Raw genomic sequence first — 17,941 nt, forward strand, 5'->3', positions numbered from 1 at the left:
CATGAGTTTCAGCAGTTGGATGGCTACGGAACCGTTTGTGAGCCGCCTCTCTATCATTGACAGCACGAGAACAAGCAGAGTTAAACCAAGGCTTTTTAGCTTTAGGGTTAGAGAAAGTATGAGGAATGTATAGCTCCATGCCAGAGATAATCACCTCTGTTATGCGCTCGGCACAAAGAGAAGGATCTCTGACATGAAAACAATAATCATCCCAAGGAAATCAGAATAGTACTGCCTTAGTTCCTCCCACTTAGCAGAGTTAAAATGCCAGAAGCACCTCCGCTTAGGCGGGTCCTGAGGCTGCACTGGAGTGATAGAACTGGTAACGGAAATTAGATTGTGGTCGGAGGAGCCCAACGGAGAGGAAAGTTTAACAGAGTAAGCAGAAGGGTTGGAGGTTAGGAAAAGATCAAGAATGTTGGGCGTGTCTCCAAGGCGGTCAGGAATACGGGTAGGGAACTTCACTAGCTGCTCTAGGTCATGAAGGATAGCAAAGTTGAAGGTTTGTTCACCAGGTTGGTCAGTGAAAGAAGATGAAAGCCAAAGCTGGTGGTGAACATTGAAATCCCTAAAATGGAGATCTCAGCAAAAGGAAAGTGAGATAAGATGTGCTCCACCTTGGAAGTCAAATAGTCAAAGAATTTTACATAGTCAGAGGAATTAGGTGAGAGGTATACAGCACAGATGAATTTAGTTAGAGAGTGACATTGAAGTCTTAGCCAGATGGTAGAAAATTCTGAAGATTCAAGATTGTGGGCACGAGAGCAAGTGGTGTCGTTACGCACGTATGCGCAACATCCAGCTTTGGATTGAAAATGAGGATAGAGCAAGTAGGAGGGAACAGAAAAGGGGCTGCTGTCAGTAGTCACAGACAACTGTGTTTCGGTTAGGAAGAGAAGATGAGGTTTAGTAGAGGAGAGGTGGTGTTCCACAGATTGAAAATTAGAACGAAGGCCACGAATGTTGCAGAAATTGATAGTGAAAGTATTAGATGAAGTGTCAAGACACCCAAGGTCGACAGCAGAGGGGCAGTCCGACCTGGGGACATTTATGGTCCCCTCCCCAGAGGGGGACTCCGAGGCAGGGCGTGGTGAAGCCATTATTACTACTACTATTACTATTATTACTACTACTACTACTACTACTACTACTACTACTACTACTACTACTACTACTACCAGGGTTGGCAATGATTAAATCAAATTGATTTAATCAAATGATTAAATCATTGATTTTTTTACTAAAAAAATCATGATTTTTTTTATTTTTTTTATTTTTTACTAAAAAGTATTCCATAAGTTAAATGATGTGCTCCAAGGATGGTAAAGTAAAACAACCTATTCATGTGCAATTATTCATTTATTCCCTTCATGGTATATACCAGTAAATAAATAAATTAATTAAATAAAAATAACACCTTTTGCAGGTGACAACATTAACCTTTTGAATCTCACTTTGTATGTCTCTGGTAAAGCAAGGAAAGCAACAGGACTTGAACAAGCATATACTGTAGATGCCACTGAGCTGGTAATCTCAGAAAAGCAACCTGCAGAGGCACTGACTGTGACTGACCAACTGGTGGAAAATACATGTACTGTACTGAGCTTAGTGAGTTCTCTTGCTCTAATGTTGCCAACTTGCCATATGTTTTTACTAGGTAAAATCAGCCTCCTTTAGTCTTTACTAACTTGGGATTCAATGTATCATAATAATAACCAAGGTTAGCAACCAAACAGTAACAGAATAAAAGTAGATATTCTTCTGTGTGGTAATAATATAAAATGCTGTCATGAAAATAACTTCAGGCAACTCTGTCTGTCCTAAACCTGGTCCTGTACCAACTACAAACAAGTATTGAACACGTATGTATCAGGATCCTTGACTGTGCTCACACTTACACGCCCTAAACTCAAACTTAAAGTAACCTATGGAGATTTTCAAATCACTCAGTAGGATATATATATATATATATATATATATATATATATATATATATATATATATATATATATATATATTTTTTTTTTTTTTTTTTTTTTTTTTTTTAATCAAAAAATCAAATAAATCAAATAAATAAAAAAATCAATGATTTTTTGATTTTTTTTATTTAAAAAAAAATAAAAAAAATCAACCCTGACTACTACTACTACTACGATTACACACACACACACACACACACACACACACACACACACACACACACACACACACACACACACACACACACACACACACACACACTCTAAACTCTAAATGTTGAATAATAATAATAATAATAATAATAATAATAATAATGAAAGAATAATAATAATAATAATGAGAGAGAGAGAGAGAGAGAGAGAGAGAGAGAGAGAGAGTGTACAATTGCGGTAGTTCTCACAATGGTGGCGTCTACTTAATGGTTTCCTTTAGTCCTAGTCTCCATGGAGCAGCATCCCTCGCCAACAATAACAATGAGAGAACAAAGCGTGTTGATTGCGTCACATTATGCTCCTGCGTTTCCTGAAGGCATGGCACAAGTGGAAGAACAGGTTTTCCTCGCGTCTCAAAACGTTTCTTGCGTTAACAAACGTAGAGGTACAGCTGCATTGCGTAAGCAGTTGCGTCACACTTGACCAACTCCTTAGTTCCTCCTCTCAGGTCATCCACCTCATTCACCGAGACAAGGATAGATAGGAAGATAGACTGAGAGATATAGATAGATGAATGAATAGATAGATTGAACAGATAAATAAATATATACCCAGATGAATAAACAAATAGATAGATGAATGGATAAACAGAGGAACAGATAAATAGATAGAGATTAGATAAACAGATGAATAAATAGATATATAGAGATAGACAGATAGATAGATGGATTGATGGATAAATAGATAATCAGTTAGATGGATTGATAATCAAATAGACTGGTGTATGCACAGGTATATATATATATATATATATATATATATATATATATATATATATATATATATATATATATATATATATATATATATATATATATATATAGATAGATAGATAGAAGGATAGATAGATACATGCATGCATAGGTACATTTGTGAACAAGCAAACAAACAAACAAATGAATTCATTTATTTTTTAAGAAGAAATAAAACAAACAAGAGTAAATAAATAAACAAAAAATAGGTAAATGAAAAGATAAGCCAACAAACAAACAAATGAATAGATTGTCGAATAAATAAACAATGAAACAAACAAAGCAGAGGAATAAACAAACAAACAAACAAACATACATACATACACACAAATACATATAAAAGTAAATAAATAAACAAATGAATAGATAATGAATAAGCTAACGGATACACAAACAAACAAACAAACACATGAGCACATATCACACAGAATATTTCGCCTGAGTTGAAGGAAAAAAAAAAAAACGGGGGGGGGGCGGCCCAGGAAAATATATAACCTATACGTATGGACCAAAACGCCTGGAACCTTCCCGCCACCTCCCCCAGCACGGCGCGGCGAGAGAGAGAGAGAGAGAGATACACATATGTATTTTGAGCTTGTTCTTGAATTTACTAGATATCAGAATACCAGTGTCACATCCTCTCACTACAATATAAAGTAAAAGCACCACAATGTTGAAAATATGAAGTACTTGAAGAGTAATTGCCTCAAATCTTTCTTTCTTCCGGAAACCTTGGCACCTCTCCCTCGAAGCTCTTCCTTGAGCCCAGACGGTGGACAACTTTCAAAATCTTGCCAATTCATGTTAAAGCTGTGTACCTGGAAAGCAAGAGAGGCATGTAAGATGATTTTGATAAACTATAAACATCAAATACTAATGATTTGTCAAGGTGTAATACCGTACAAACCAACTAAACATATATGCTACATTATTTGTTATTTAGATCTCTGTATGTACCACAACCACCATGTGGACCTGCCTGCTACCTCTAAAACATAACTATTTATTTTCAATACGGTGTTGACAAATCGTATCTGTATTCCACATTTATGGAACTTTTAGATATTTCTCTCATTTTTTGTTTCCTGAGTATTCCTACCCATCTGGCAATCAAAAAGTAACTACTCACTACTGCAGCACACACTGAGCCTACTGAACTCTATCACACAGTATACTGAAACCAACAAAACTATATCTTAAAGTTTAGGCCGTTAGACTTGGTGTAGTACAACTGCATATTAACTATTCTCTTAGCCAATTAGAACAAAAATGTCACCAACTTACCTGGTTTTGGCCAGCTGGTTGAATATCCAGATTCGTTCCTCCCGCTCTTCATCTTGTAAACACCCTTTACGGCGGGTCTTGGATAAGGGACGGTCTCCTGATAAATCCTAAGTGGCAAGATTTGGCCCACTTTGATGTTCTTCAAAATACTTGAAAATAGAGACTGATACACTCTAAAGGATTACTTCTCTAACTGAATAGTGTACAATGATTATAATAAACAGGTACCCTTACTGTCTTGGTACTCTTACATTGGGGGGGGGGGACTCCCCCGGTCAGAGAACAACAGAGGCCCTGTAGAGCTACACTGCTGATGCGCCAGCTCAACACTTGTAATACTAATTAGTAAATTACTGAACAAGGAAAGCTGGATTGTGCACCACTAGCAGCAAAAAATATTGATTTAACCAACATAATATTAGTATGATCTTATTTATGATAATAAGAACAATGTGAGTATAATTTCCAGATGTTAAACATTCTATCTATGCCTTCAAGATTTCCATTGTGCTACTAAAACGTTATTATATTATTTCACTTGTACAGTGCATAGTGGTATACGATGCCACACTATAGCTTCACAGTTAGTACAGAAAAATTGCGATAGTAAATATCTCTTAACTTTCAAGTGACAACTGGTGGCGGCTGATTATGCAAATACTGCCATCACAAGACACTCATTGACATGAACATTCGAGGTGTTCCTGCAGGTCTCTCTCTTCATACTTGGTTTGATTGTTGCCGTCCAGATACTCGTACTTCAACAGGACGGTGGTAGTGGTGTTCCTGGTTGGCAAGCACCGCTCCCCCCAAACACAGAGTCCACAAGACGTGGGACAGCGGTTGATGGAGACCACTGGTGACAGGAGATCCTTGTCCCGAAGGTGGTCCCAGTAGGGCAGTTCACCATCATCGTTTACTCTCACTGGGTGAGGCATCGGCTGGCACTTTGCAATGTTCCTGAGTTTCTCTTGCTGCTTGTGAAACCTCTCCTCGTCCGTGTGGGTTGTTGTCGGATGCACTGATACACTGTCACTCTCTGAGGCACTTCTGCTGCTCGACGTGGTATCTGGACTAAGGGTATCACTGGGCACAGTTGTCATCACCAGGTGGTGTTGAGCGAGAGAAGAATCACAAGGCCGCACAGGATCACGAGTAGTATTGTACTGTGGAGCGATGAACAGAGTCACCCCTGCTCCTAATATCGCTGCGCCGCAGACTGAGCCGAGGAAGAGGAGAATCTTGCAAGTCTTCGTCACAACTGTATCCACTGAGCCTCTGACTGGAAGTTTGTCGTGGTCCATCACGAGCTCAACGTGAGGAATCATTTTCAAGGATTTTACAAACAGAGCGAGCGTTGGTAGAGGCGGATGTTTCCCGTTCAACAGCCAGGCGGTTAATGAAGGAGCGCGGCCGCGGTGGCTCTTTATCTACTAGTACTCTGGGATGGCAAACGTTTTCGGACCTCACGCCATGTCACCTGATCACCCAGCACGTATTGGAAAAAGCAAGGCTATACGTTAAACCTGGATATACGAAAGGCGTGTCTTGGCTGTCGCCATGGAAATTCCAACTACAAGGAATAAACCAAATACAGAATGACGCACACAAGAAACAATTAAGGTCGGGTATGTCTGCATGTCAATAGTGCTGTAAGGGCGACATTTCTATCACTTGAGAAAAAAATAATTAGCTTTTCTCTCCTATTGTTTCACTCTCACACCGAGTCTGCAACGACAGGCAAGCCACCAACGATCCTCACACACAATGCTAGGCACGTATCAAGAGAAACAGGGTAAAAAATCAACTGACTGCGTTTCCTGAAGGCATGACATAAGTAGAGGAACAGATTTTCCTTTTGTGTCAAAACGTTACTTGCGTTAACAAACGTAGAGGTACAGCTGCATTGCGTAAGCAGTTGCGTCACACGTGACCAACTCCTTACTTCCTCCTCTCAGGTCATCCACCTCATTCACCGAGACAAGGATAGATAGGAAGATAGACTGAAAAATATAGATAGATGAATGAAATGATAGACTGAAAAGAGAAATGAATAAATACCAAGATGAATAAATAAATAGATAGATGGATGGATAAACATGGACAGATAAATAGATAGATATATTAGATAAACAGATGGATAGATAGATAGATATAGGGATAGACAGATAGATGGATTGATAGAGAAATTGATAAGCATAGATCGATAGTTAAATAGACTGGTGTATGCACAGACATATGAATGGGTAAATAGATAGATAGATTGAAGGATAGGTAGATAGAGAGAAGGATAGATAGATACATGCATGCATAGGTACATTTGTGAACAAGCAAACAAACAAACAAATGAATTCATTTATTTTTTAAGAAGAAATAAAACAAACAAGAGTAAATAAATAAACAAAAAACAGGTAAATGAAAAGATAAGCCAACAAACAAACAAATGAATAGATTGTCGAATAAATAAACAATGAAACAAACAAAGCAGAGGAATAAACAAACAAACAAACAAGCAAACATACATACATACATACACACAAATACATATAAAAGTAAATAAATAAACAAATGAATAGATAATGAATAAGCTAACGGATACACAAACAAACAAACAAACACATGAGCACATATCACACAATATTTCGCCTGAGTTGAAAAAAAAAAAAAGGGGTGGGGGCAGGAAAATATATAACCTATACTTATGGACCAAAACGCCTGGAACCTTCCCGCCACCTCCCCCAGCAGTACTTACAACACCTTACGCCCTGCAACACCACGGACTCCACGACTGCAACACTGCCACAAAAATTTCCTGCGTGGCGTCGTAATAAAGGCGATTGGTGATAAGGCGCTGAAATAAATGAATGAAAATTTGTGCAGAAAATATCAATCATGATCAAATGTACGGCAAAATGTAATACAAATGAAATGTTGGTGAAGTTAACATAGACACAAAGATCTAAAAAACTTCATGTAGTTTTTATTTATTTATCTATTTATTTATTTTATGCAGGAGGGACAGCTGGTCAAGGGTAACAAAATATGGGAAAAGAAAAAAAAGGCCCACTATGTTGCCAGTTCCCTAAAACATATGGGAGTTAGCCGAAATTCATGAGTGTCATCACGTTGTTTCCTCCCATCTCAAGCTGCGGTTCTAGCTGTGCGTTGAGTAATGGTCAACGTATACGTTGTGCACACGTGCCGACATGTCTTAGTGAGGGAGTGGAGGAGTTGCGTCATCTACACAGGAAATGATGACGACTCTGAAGGTTGGTTAGAACACGTTTGTACAGGAGTTGTTCTTGATTTCCTTTCTCTTTAGCCTGTTGATAGGGTGAGTGTGTGTGTGTGTGTGTGTGTGTGTGTGTGTGTGTGTGTGTGTGTGTGTGAGGGGTGAGTGTGAGAGCGTGTGAGTGAGTGAATGTGTGAGTGAATAAGTGAATGAATGTGTGAGTAAATAAGTGAGTGAGTGTCTGTGTGAGTAAGAGAGTGAGTGTCTGTGTGTGTGAGTGAGTGAGTGTCTGTGTGTGAAAAAATGGGTGAGTGTGTGTGTGTGTGTGTGTGTGTGTGTGTGTGTGTGTGTGTGTGTGTGTGTGAGTGGTGAGTGAGTGAGTGAGTGAGTGAATATGTGAGTGAATAAGTGACTGAGTGAGTGAGTGTCTGTGTGTGTGTGAGTGAGTGAGTGTGAGTGAATATGTGAGTGAGTGAGTGAGTGTGTGTGTGTGTGAGTGAGTGACTGAGTGAGTGAGTGTGTGTGTGTGAGTGAGTGAGTGAGTGTGTGAGTAAGCGAATGAGTCACTTGGGAAGGAAAAAGATCCCGATTTGTAAGGTTTTTGAGTCCAAGGATGTGAACGAGTGTTAGTTATGCTTCCTTTTCTCTCTCTTTGGTCTTTCCCAGTCACCCGTTGCCTGCTTCCCTGCTTCCTGCTGCTGCCTCGGGAAACTGAACGCATGCCTGATATCACTTCCTCTCTTTTCACGACATAGTGCTTATTTTATGTCACTAAAAAAAAAAAAAAAAATAATAATAATAAAAATCCTCACCTTTTTGCATACTATTGTCTGAGGTGTTTTTTTTTTTTTTTTTTTATGAATAGTATTATTTTTTCTTTATTTTCTAAGCGGGGCCTATTGTTTTTTTTTTTGAGATCTGTCCTACCTATTGTTGTCTGAGAAATTACGTGCATTACCATCCCTTCCCATATGTCCACCAATTGCATCATCCTCCATCCTTCAGCCAAACGTATCCACTTACATGATCCGCCTTCCTTCAGCCAAACACACACACACACACACACACACACACACACACACACACACACACACACACACACACACACACACACACACACACACACACACACTGCACTCATCTCTCTCTTCACGTACAAAATTTTTACATATCAATTACAGTAATATCATTTATATTAGAACTTAGCGTAGCAATCATACGGTAGACACATGCTTAAAAACTATTATATATAAGTGTGTGTGTGTGTGTGTGTGTGTGTGTGTGTGTGTGTGTGTGTGTGTGTGTGTGTGTGTGTGTGTGTGTGTGTTTACCTAGTTACATTTCATTCTTATCTTATCGAAGTCCCATACTCCTTTTGTCCTTTAGATATTCTCATTCATCATTTCAGTACACAGGAGAGCAGTTCTAGGGATACTACACAATCTTGACTTGTCTTACTCCTCTTATGTTTATACAATGAATCAATGGTGCTCTGTTTCTTGTTGCTATCTTAATGCCTCGCCTTTCTGGTTCCAATATAACATATAACAATTCTTAGATCCTTTCTATCGATTCTAATTCTATTCGACATGTCAAGTAAATCTTCGTATTGTGGCAAATGTTTTATTTTCTTTTTATATTCAATAAAAGCCAAATATAGGTGTCTCTGCTTTTTAAAACTTCTCTAACTGAACATCATTAGTTTGAATATAACATTAGTTCATTTCCTTTCCATAATACGATTTAAGGCCTTATTCTCTCTAGTATCTACTACTTTTAACAGTACGTTTGCTATTTGCTGTTTCGTTAATCTAGCCTGTCACTTATTAAGCTTCATAGTAAAAAAAATAGACATGTATGGATGGGGATGACAAGTGAAAATAAGTAAACATTTAATTTACGTAGGTACTGCCACGTGTAGGCATGATGGGCTCTTGTAGCTTCCTTTATTTCCTTAAAGGGCTCATGGCTCATGTACAATTATTTACTTAAGATACCTTAAAATGTAACTCTTTGTCTTTGCGTTTCGTTAGTTTCTATAATACACTTATAGGGTAACGTTTTTATTTATTTTTTTTTCAATGACAGCCACTGCTTTTGATATAGATATAAATAGCATATAGATATATACAATGGCGGACTTACCATTAGGCAACACTAGGCGGTTACCTAGGGCCCCTAGTTTCTGGGGGCCCCATGAAACTCCATACACTTATGGTTAACAGTTTTTTTTAGTTTTGTTTTATGTACACTCATTATATATATATATATATATATATATATATATATATATATATATATATATATATATATATATATATTTGCCATAGGGCCCCCAAACTCCTAAATCCGCCCTTGATAAATGGTACGTGTTAGAGTCAACCGGGCCCTATACTGATCATCCTATATGTAAGTCAAGCCACTTCGTCTAGGAATATTTGTAGCATGTGTACAACAATGATTTAGCGACTTTTGAAGGCGGATCTGGCGACATAGAAAATTTTCATTTTGCAACACTGCCCACCACCACCAGTGACCAGGTGACGATTTTACCATTGTCTTGCCAGCACGCTGGCAGCTCCACCTCCACCTGCTCCACCTGGTCAGTGAATGGGTGAGTCAATATAGTGGAAGGAAGGGACGTGATGGGACGGTAATGGGGCGGATAATTGACTATAAAGCTGTATGATAATGTACTGAAGGGGTGACGTGACGTGTGGGAATGGATAGTGAAGGATAGTTAATAAATGGTGCAACTGTGTCATTAGTGATGGGACGGTGATGGGACAGTGACGGGATGGACAGGCCGTACGAGAAAGGTGTGTCGTGCATTGAAGGAGTCACAGGTGGAGTATTAGCTGGTGAAGGGTAGTTGATTGGGCGTATGGTAAGTATAATGCGTCGGGTGGTTATATAGATGTTATGCCACGTCCACACGGTCGAGCTGTTCCTGGTAGGCTGGGTGTGCCCTTACCGAGCAAAGTGTGCAGACTCTGCCCGCGAAGGTGTCCACACTCTTGACGATGGTGGTTGGAGGTTATTTGGCCGCAAGCAGGTGTCGTGAGTGAGTGGCTTAGTGCGGTGCAATAACCATAGTGCGCACCTTACTTCGAAAGAAGGTAGCACTTTAAAGCATTATAATTGCTGCCTGCATTAAAAAGAAAAACAAGAGATGACGGAGAGGTGTACTGCTGGAAGATATTATATTGAACTCTGTTTTATATAGTGCATGAATGAAGAGAAAAAGATGGAGATAGTCTTTGTAACAGTTAAACATCGTCAGCTGACACATCTAGTAAACACCCTTATATACCTGACCTCTCCCTCTCCCTCCCTCCCTCCCTCCCTCCCTCCCTCTCTCTCTCCTCGCCTGTCAGACGTCAGTTTTCTCCGGAACACGTGGATCTGTGTGTCTTGACTCTTGAATCACGTCATAATATAGCGAGGGCGGCTGCGGCGGCGTATGGGCTGACGGGGGAAGCATGAGCATGGGCGGGACAGATGTAGGCAGCAGTGGATGTGGAGCTGATGACGCCGCCCATAGCTGTAGTGTGTGGAGAGAGAGAGAGAGAGAGAGAGAGAGAGAGAGAGAGAGTGGGGAGGAGAGGGGAAAGAGAGAGAAAATGGTGTGCTTTGATAAGATGGTTATATTTTTCCTCTTTCTTCTATTCTTTCCTGTCCTCTTCCTCACTCACTCACCTGTATCCTGTCCTCCACCACCACCACCATCAGTTTCTGCCTCCACCACGGACACAAACACGTTTTGAAGGAAGGTTAGTTCGCCGCCCAGATTCAACTCGGCTGGCCACCCCGCGGGACCTGACGAGCGGTTCAGCGGCGGTCGGGGTTGTGGGTGTAACACTGCATATGAATATCTTTTGTTGCATTTCCACGTATCGTATCATCGTTGCGCAGCAGTGTGGACGGGATAGCGTTGCACCGTTGCGTGTCAAAATATGATGCAAGATACGCAATGGACTCGATCTGCCTTTTTTTTTTTTTTTTTTTTTATTATTTATACCATGTGAGCTTTTCACGGGAATGTATGGGCTAAAGGGGGTACTGCGGTCTTTTGCCGTCACATCAAAGGAATGATACACAACTCACCAACCCTCATGTGTGTGGACGGGGAGCGTGGAATCGCGTTGCGTGCTCAGTATTGTCGTGGACGGGCAATTTTTAACCCAATTGCAGGTAAACTCAAAATCAGTTGGGTGCATCCTTGTAAAGTTTTATACACTCCACTCCACAGCAATAGTTGTGTCTAGTGGTCGTGGTGTCGGTAACGGTGGTGGTGCTGACGGTGGGCTATACTGACCCATACACACCCACACACACACACACACACACGGCCATAAATACTCAAATACACTCTTATATAGCGAAAACACTCGTAAACACACCCTCAAAACAACCCTTCACATATCTAGAACATGCCTATATTCACACACACACACACACACACACACACACACACACACACACACACACACACACACACACACACACACAACAAGTGAAGTGTTTCTGTATTGGCGACAGTTTTTCAAGCACCAAGTAGTGCAAGCCTCCATCCCAACCCTCCACACTGCCTTATCTGTGTCTATCAAAGATATTTATAAAGCCATTAGCTTATTTTTAGGTTATCTTTTCATATGAGTGAAAACAGTACGCAAATACTAAAAGGTGATAGGTATAACGACCATTAAAAAGAGCAAGGCATCAGTATTAACAGCTGATATTTGCTTTCCTTCTCTTATCGTAAGCCAAACGTGTATCAGAATGGAGCTACTGGTCTAATATTTCATATTCCGTCGTCAAAAGTTCCCTATATGGCTTAATTTTGGCTTGGTGAAATGATAAAGACAAAATATGGATGTCTACCATCCGGGTCCCCTCCGTCCCAGGTCCCCCAGCCATCAACCCTGGCAGCCTGCGGGGTTAAATACTTTTTTTTTCAAATATTTTCTAACGGTAATATTACGCTTCCATGGTATGTTTTTATGGTTTCTATAAAAGTTTCGTTGTGTTTAAATTGTATTCCGCGCCTGTATTGGGTAAATATGTAGTGTTTAGTGGTGTTTTATGATGTATGTTAAAGGCTTTTTAACGGTCAAGAATTTCCATTTTTCATTTTGAGCTTATTTATTTAAAGATGTAAGTGGGCCTTTATAGTATCAAAGAATCGCTTATGCTCTTTCAAAGTGAAATCAATCTATTGAGTGAAATATGTGGACTTTCAAATGGTGTTTGGTACTACTGATCTAAACTCTTATTTTTCGTAATTTTTATTTGCTCACGTTTCTGTTTCTCGGTCTAACTCGCTGTGGAATGCCTTAAAAGATAGCTCAGACTCAGTGGAATGTGATAAAATAATTGCCAAGAGAAAATGGTTCGACTTTCCAGGACGTTTTAGGAAAGTTATTGTTGAAAATGCTTTATACTTTCAACGAAATTAATTTAGACTTTTTTTCTTAAATAGTCAAACTGGAGATATTTTGATGTTTTGAAAATTAGTTTAGATATTTATCACGTCATAAAATATCATGCATTCTGCCGTGGCTTTGGGTTTCCTAAAAGTCATTTTTTTAAATAAAATTATTTACGTAATTTAGCCAAGTACCCCCCTTCACCGTTCTCTCTGATGACCACAGCCTAGTGATGACTCATCATAGCCCTGGGCTGGCGCCTGCTTTCAAAACCCTCCAGTTCTTCAATATTTTGCCTAATATCTAGTGATTTCTACGTGTTTTCGTGTATTTCTAGGTTCAGGTGTGTAAATACTGGTAGCAGGAGAAATTAAGGAGGATAAGGAGGTAGGAAGGAGAAAAGGAGGAAGAGGAGGAGCAGCCAAGCAACAATACTTAAGTCACCCTCCATTTCCTCAATATTTTGTCTAAAATCGAGTGTTTTTATTTGTTTCTGGGCTCAGCCGTATAGATGGGAGCAAGAGAAAGAAGAAGGAGAAACAAAGGAGGAGGACGAAGAAGAAATTGAGAAATGGAGACGGAATAGAAGAAGGGGCCAAGATGTTATATTTAGGTAAGTGGCTCTTTTAATTCTAACGTTCTTTACAATGCATTTTATTGGTTTGGGGTGTATTTCGGCTGTTTTGAGTGTGTTGAATTTTGTTGCAGGGCGTTTTGAGTGTTATAAGTATGTTTTGTGTGAATTTCGTGTGCTTTCAGCGTGTTTTAGAAATTTTTGGGTATATTTTACGTATTTTGAGTGTGGCTTGGACGTGTGTGAGAGTATTTGGATGTTTTTAGTGTATTTTGGGAGGATTTTAACGGATTGCGTGGTGTTTTGAGTGTGTTTTGGGTTAGTTTTGCGTGTTTTAAGTTGTGTGGGTGTGTGTTAGGGTTTTTGGGGTGTTTATGGGGAGGTTTCGGTATATATATATATATATATATATATATATATATATATATATATATATATATATATATATATATTAGGTGTTTTAAATGCGTTTTTAGTGTGTTTGGTGACATTTTGAAATATTGCATGGTGTTTTGAGTGTGTTTAAGTATAATACTGAGTGTTTTACGTGGTTGGGTGTGTGGGGTGATTTTGGTGTATATTGGTTGTTTCTAGTGAGTGTGTGTGTGTTTGGGGCCATTCTAAGGTGTTGCCCGATGTTTTGAGTGTGCTATGGGTTACTTTTGAGCATTTTAAGTGGTGCGGGCGTGTGAGAGCAATGTTCTGGGTGTTTTGGTGTGTGGAAGCAGTGTTCTGTGTGTTGTAGTGTGTAGAAGCAGTGTTCTGGGTGTTGTGGTGTGTGGAAGCAGTGTTCTGGGTGTTATGGTGTGTGGAAGCGGTGTTCTGGGTGTGTTTGGGTGTGTGGAAGCAGTGTTCTGGGTGTGTTTGGGTGTGTGGAAGCAGTGTTCTGGGTGTTTGGGTGTGTGGAAGCAGTGTTCTGGGTGTGTTTGGGTGTGTGGAAACAGTGTTCTGGGTGTGTGGGTGTGTGGAAGCAGTGTTCTGGGTGTTTGGGTGTGTGGAAGCAGTGATCTGGGTGTTTGGGTGTGTGGAAACAGTGTTCTGGGTGTTTGGGTGTGTGGAAGCAGTGTTCTGGGTGTTTGGATGTGTGGAAACAGTGTTCTAGGTGTGTGGAAGCAGTGTTCTGGGTGTTTGGGTGTGGAAACAGTGGAAAGCAGTGTTCTGGGTGTTTGGGTGTGTGGAAGCAGTCTGGGTGTTTGGGTGTGTGGAAACAGTGTTTTGGGTGTGTTTGGGTGTGTGGAAACAGTGTTCTGGGTGTTTGGGTGTGTGGAAGCAGTGTTCTGGGTGTTTGGGTGTGTGGAAGTGTGGGTGTGTGGGTGTGTGGAAGCAGTGTTCTGGGTGTTTGGTGTGTGGAAGCAGTGTTCTGGGTGTTTGGGTGTGTGGAAGCAGTGTTCTGGGTGTTTGGGTGTGTGGAAGCAGTGTTCTGGGTGTTTGGGTGTGTGGCAGTGTTCTGGGTGTTTGTGTGTGGAAGCAGTGTTTTGGGTGTTTGGGTGTGTGGAAGCAGTGTTCTGGGTGTTTGGTGTGTGGAAGCAGTGTTCTGGGTGTGTGGGTGTGTGGAAGCAGTGTTCTAGGTGTTTGGGTGTGTGGAAGTAGTGTTTTGGGTTTTTGGGTGTGTGGTAGTAGTGTTTTGGGTGTTTGGGTGTGTGGGAGCAATGTTTTGGGTGTTTGGGTGTGTGGAAGCAGTGTTTTGGGTGTTTGGATGTGTGGAAGCAGTGTTCTGGGTGTGTGGGTGTGTGGAAGCAGTGTTCTAGGTGTTTGGGTGTGTGGAAGTAGTGTTTTGGGTGTTTTGGTGTGTGGGAGCAATGTTTTGGGTGTTTGGGTGTGTAGAAGCAGTGTTCTGGGTGTGTGTGTGTGTGTGTGTGTGGAAGCAGTGTTCTGGGTGTGTGGGTGTGTGGAAGCAGTGTTCTGGGTGTTTGGGTGTGTGGAAGTAGTGTTTTGGGTGTGTGGGTGTGTGGAAGCAGTGTTCTGGGTATTTGGGTGTGTGGAAGCAGTGTTTTGGGTGTGTGGGTGTGTGGAAGCAGTGTTCTGGGTGTGTGGGTGTGTGGAAGCAGTGTTCTGGGTGTTTGGGTAACGTATCCCCAATGAACATGTCTGATTTGAGACTGAACGAAGATATATTTGACAGATCGAATTAGTGTGAAATATTTGGTTTACCTTAGAAATGAGTTAAGGGTTAAAGTAATGTTTCCCCTCATTCTATCACTATATCCCTTTCTCCTTCCTCGATCTTCCTATTCCTTCCTCCTTTCCGACTCATAAGAATATTCATGAAAAACAAGAGGTTGGACATGGCGTAACTTCGAGTAGTACTAACTACAGTACACTGTTCCTTGCATCCCCACCGACCCTACTTCTTTTCCACATTCACCTCCACGTCCTGTTCTCACGGACTAAAATTAAATCTATAGCCGTGATGATTAATGAAATTAAGGGACTTGGAGAGTCTGAAGGGAGAAAAGATAATCTGAAGGGAATAGTGAGTTTAAAAGCTAGATTGATTGATAACTTTATTGTAGGGGTTGGGTCATGCCAAGGATTCTGTATCTTCCTTGGGTCATGCCGACCACCCTTAAACATGGGACAAGCTAGTGACTAAAGAGCAAGTTTGAAAGGATTAGCATAAATTTAAAGGGAACATGACAAATTTAAAAGGAGCAAAGGAAATCTAAAAGGATTAGAGTAAGTTTGAATGGAATATACACAGTTTAAAATGGTAGAATATGATTTTGATCGAGTTTAATCTTAGTTTTGATGCTCCCAAGGAAAGTCGCCGTGTCAGAGTCAGACGACTATTATTGTTTCTTGCCGCGCCGCGGCGCCAGTGACCACCATCACACAGCTGGCTGACTAGCAGACAGGAAACGATAGAGCTGTCGTCTGTTACAAGTGTACACATGTGAAGGTTGACTGAGAGTGCGAAGAAGCCCAACCACGGGTTCACCAGTGTGACATTCGACAGTGTGGTAGCAGAGAATGGTATCTGTGTGATGAAAACAGCGAGTCCTTGAGCAGTGTTGTCGTTGATCATCCTCCTTGCGTCACCAGTGATGCCTTGTCAGGTGAACAGAAGACGTGGGCGCCACCATTCAGGCACCTTGCTGCTTTGTGGCACCGGATGGCGTTGTTATGTGGAATTATTAACAATGGTTACTAGGGGACTGCTGCAGCTCTATTATGGTGTTGCTTGAGTCCATGTAATCACCTATCAGTGGGCTGCACCACACCACCACTCTGGGCTGCTTTATGACACACGTAATTGCTTTCCATTGCGTAACAGGCCTCTATGTACACTTGGCAGCTATGTACCATGATATGTACCATGATATAGCAATGTAACTTTATTATTAATGTAATTAATAATGTTGATTTGTTTGCCACGCAAATAGAAAATAGAGCACTGCTCATTATTTGCTTTGAAAAGGACAACTTAAGTGTGCACAATTTTATAAAGAAGGATGGAATTATGGAAAAGGTTCCATTGTGCTTTGTCCTAATCTCAAGAAGAAAGAAAAAGGACATGTAGCTCTCATTAAAAAGAAAAAAAAGATTGATTTAACGTCAGCATCTGTTTGTGAAGTTGTTTTGGATTTTTGAAAGAGCGCAATGGTCAGCAGTGCGAGTGTACATTCCCGAGGCTTCCCTTCATGGGTGCTGGTATCACTGGGCCTAAGCAGTGTACCACAGAGTGAAGAGACTAGGTCTACAAAATGCCTGTATTAATCAACTCACTATAAGACAATTCATCTGGCAGTTAATGGCGCTGCCAAACTTACCTCCATCTCATATAGAGCCAGCTTTTTGCCATATCACTAGCCACCTACTTCCTGATCAGAGACTTCAAGATCTCATTACCTACTACGAAAAAGATTGATGAAAAATGAGATACATCCTCCATATTCTTGGAGCTCTTACAAGTGCCCTGTTCAGACTATTAATGATGCAGGAGGGTGGCACCATTCAATTAACAGGTAACAAAATTCAATTCTATAAACATGTACCTCTTAATCAGTATTCTACATGACAAATCTAGTACAATTCCTATGATTGTAAAATTGATAAGACAAAAAATGTATAGATACCAAAGGAAGCATGCTATCCAAAAGCAAATTAACCTCGATGACAAAATGGATGAAATATGATCCATAACAACATCTGAATTTATAAACCAGTGTGCTGAACTGCTGGATCATGCTGAGGACTAAGCTTGTATTAAGTCAATGTACAGTATGCTGAATTTTATTGGTTGACAAGTTTTAATTATTGTATGCAGTTTTAACATGTTTATGCTTTGGTGTTATCTTTTAATGCAGTTTCATTACTTTTATATCTTGTGTTTTTAATTTCTATCTTACAAAAAATATTTTATCTTCCTACTTGATATCTGGTACGTAGCAGCCCACCAATGGTACACATAAGCCAAAGCAGTGGTACATAGCAGTCCACCAACGGTACACATAAGCCAAAGCAGTGGTACATAGCAG

At 40.4% G+C, this 17,941-nt stretch overlaps 2 protein-coding genes across 7 annotated transcripts in view; one reads left to right on the forward strand and one right to left on the reverse strand.

Moving 5' to 3' along the window:
• Positions 1–17,941, forward strand: part of LOC123515202 (serine/threonine-protein kinase 16-like) — a 53,294-nt gene that overhangs the window by 28,847 nt on the left and 6,506 nt on the right. The window contains exon 3 of one of the 6 annotated variants that reach the window (XM_045273727.1): positions 13,393–13,502. In XM_045273727.1, the coding sequence (XP_045129662.1) occupies positions 13,393–13,502 (110 nt within the window). Of the gene's footprint in view, positions 1–13,392; positions 13,503–16,249; positions 17,429–17,941 lie in introns of those variants that run through there. The other 5 variants (XM_045273728.1, XM_045273731.1, XM_045273730.1 and 2 more) reach the window with 5 other exon arrangements.
• On the reverse strand, positions 3,530–5,637 carry LOC123515204. The gene is made up of 2 exons (XM_045273735.1): positions 4,229–5,637; positions 3,530–3,762 (listed from the first exon to the last, which is right to left on the reverse strand). The coding sequence occupies exon 1, from the start codon at positions 5,554–5,556 to the stop codon at positions 4,906–4,908; it is 651 nt and encodes a 216-aa protein (XP_045129670.1). The 5' UTR covers positions 5,557–5,637; the 3' UTR covers positions 3,530–3,762; positions 4,229–4,905.

The sequence above is a fragment of the Portunus trituberculatus genome, chromosome 38 (genome assembly GCF_017591435.1).
Source record: "Portunus trituberculatus isolate SZX2019 chromosome 38, ASM1759143v1, whole genome shotgun sequence".
Lineage (NCBI taxonomy): Eukaryota > Metazoa > Arthropoda > Malacostraca > Decapoda > Portunidae > Portunus > Portunus trituberculatus.